Source organism: Silurus aristotelis (assembly GCF_946808225.1).
Source record: "Silurus aristotelis genome assembly, contig: scaffold_209, whole genome shotgun sequence".
Taxonomy (NCBI): domain Eukaryota; kingdom Metazoa; phylum Chordata; class Actinopteri; order Siluriformes; family Siluridae; genus Silurus; species Silurus aristotelis.
The window spans coordinates 12,501-15,000 of record NW_028149077.1 but is presented as its reverse complement, the minus strand read 5'-3'; the positions used below and the strand labels follow the sequence as shown (position 1 = coordinate 15,000).

Sequence of the window (2,500 nt, the reverse complement as noted above, 5' to 3'; positions counted from 1 at the left end):
TTATATTTCCTATAATTGAGAACTGCACGTCAGTGTCTCCCCCTGCTGGTCACACGCACTCTGCACATATGGATTTATTACTGCAGTTGAACCAATGACCAGCAGGGGTCTCTCTCTCCCGACAACACAAAAAAAATCTACTAGTTTCTTTAACGCTCATTTAACTTTCACATAAAACTCTTTATTCCGGGTTACAACTGATATTTAAATGTTTTTGATTGTGTTCATAAAAAACAATTAAATATAAAATATTAACCCCTTACTTTGTAATTAATTTTGTACAAATTGTTTTTCCATTATTTTATCTTTATAAACTCAATTTATATACTTCATAAAAAATGTTAAGCTATTCTTTTTAACTATTAATATCTGTGTTAAAATTCCACCTGAAAAAATATTTAAAGTTTTTACTAATTAAATAAAGATTTGATCTTTCCATCCATCTGGGTGTTTTTTGTTTGAACGATTTTGACAAATGAACAGACCAATCAGACTCTGAGTTGAGTATGGCTCCGCCCCCTCAGTTCTGCAGGAGGAATAAAGCTCAGGCCAGTGCGAGGTGTTTGTTCTCCTCAGGTTTATTTGAGTAAACAGAGCGCGAGTGTGTGAGTGTGTGTTGAAGTTAACGGTAGGACTTCTGGTAGCGAGCACGAGCTCCTGGACCTCCGAACTTCTTGGACTCGCAGCGACGTGGATCAGCGACCAGCAGAGTTCGGTCATACTGGATCAGGATGTCCTTTATCTCCTTCTTAGACGCTTCATCCACATCTGAGGAGACAAATTTCATTCTTATATTCACTCAAATATTCAGCCCACAAAAAAAAAAAAAAAAAAAAACTCTTTACCTCTAAATTAAATGTTTAAAACTTATTAGTAAAACATCAATTTGATAAAATTACTGAATTGTTTAAATATAATAGTTAATAAAATAACAGGTTGAAAAGTGTGTTAATAGTTCTCTTTAATAAGTGTGCTGCAGCTCTCAGCCAATCAGAAGCCAGTGTTTGTCCCTCAGTGGTGTGGAACAGAGTGCAGTAGGAGTACTCACACTTCTGGTAGTAGGCCACCAGGGATTTGGAGATTGCCTGACGAATTGCTGGGGGGGGGAAGACAAAAACATGAACACGAACACACACACGAACACACACACACACACACACACACACACACACACACACACACACACACACACACACACACACACACACACACACACACACACACACACACACAGTTTCTGAATGAAAATGAGAGTTTATACAGGATTAACACAAATAATGTACTAACAATGCTGTCCACCTAAGCTGTCAATCATGAGCTCATCAGAATATTAGGCCACACCCACCAGAGCAGAATAAAATGCACAAGTTTAAAACATCACTTATGGTGCTGTCTCTGTGTGTGTGTGTGTGTGTGTGTGTGTGTGTGTGTGTGTGTGTGTGTGTGTGTGTGTGTGTACGTACGTACCGTAGACTTGTGCGACGTGTCCTCCGCCCTTCACACGCACTCGGATATCCACACCAGCGAAGCGTTCCTTTCCCAACAGCAGCACCGGCTCTAACAACTAGAACACACACACACACACAGTATTAGTACTCTTTCTTTCCCTCTCTCTCTCACACACACACACACACACACACACACACACACACACACACACACACACACACACACACACACACACACACACACACACCATGGTGTAATTTCACTCCACAGCTCAACACTTCTTATTCCTGTGTTTTGTTTCTATTTCAGGTCACATTCTAAAATATTTATGCATCTGTTTATCTTCTATTAAATAAAATGATAAGTTTCCAACAGGAAGACGACAGAAGAAAGTGTGATCTGTAAATAAACTCGGCTTTGAGAGTTTTGCTGTAGTCAAATACAAAACTGTTCCCACAAATAAGAATGATTTCAGACGTCTTTGTATGCAGGAGCATGAAACTCTCTGTTCACGTGACCCGGGAGACTCAGACGTGTTTGTGCCAGCGGTGAGAGAGGAGGGCGGAGCCAGACGGAACGAGGGGTGAAAATGAAAAATAAATAAAACATGAACCCGTCTATAAAGGTGAACTTTTACCCGTCTCTCGTTCATACACTGTTCCAGCATGACATGCTCCTGTGCACAAAACCAGCTCCATGAAGACCTGATCTCCTGCTCTCTCAATCACTGGCCCAGTAACACTCCACTCCATCTCCCCATCACTCTAAACAGCATCTCCACTCACATCTCTCTTTCTACTCAACCGACCTGTGGAACACTCCATCAGTACATCATCCAAATGCCACCATTTACTCATTCTTTCCACCTCCACAATCACCCTCTCCATCCATCTACACGCATCACTCAGTTTACATCTCACACTTTCGTGTGTTCCTGAAAGTCTCAGTCTTTATTTCTCTAAAACACTCAGACTGGTATCACTACACCAAGGTCATGAAGTTCACCTCACTTCACACCATAGTGTATAGATCTCACTGTACATCCTCTAAT

The 2,500-nt window shown here is 40.8% G+C and overlaps 1 protein-coding gene across 1 annotated transcript in view; it reads right to left on the bottom strand.

The window, feature by feature from the left end:
* Positions 1–562: 562 nt before the first annotated feature.
* Positions 563–2,500, bottom strand: part of rps16 (ribosomal protein S16) — a 3,476-nt gene continuing 1,538 nt past the window's right edge. Inside the window, exons 4-6 of the mRNA XM_083570825.1 lie at positions 1,468–1,564; positions 1,049–1,096; positions 563–768 (exon numbers count right to left, since the gene is read on the bottom strand). Of these exons, the coding sequence (XP_083426951.1) occupies positions 623–768; positions 1,049–1,096; positions 1,468–1,564 (291 nt within the window). The 3' untranslated portion in view covers positions 563–622. The remainder of the gene's footprint in view (positions 769–1,048; positions 1,097–1,467; positions 1,565–2,500) is intronic.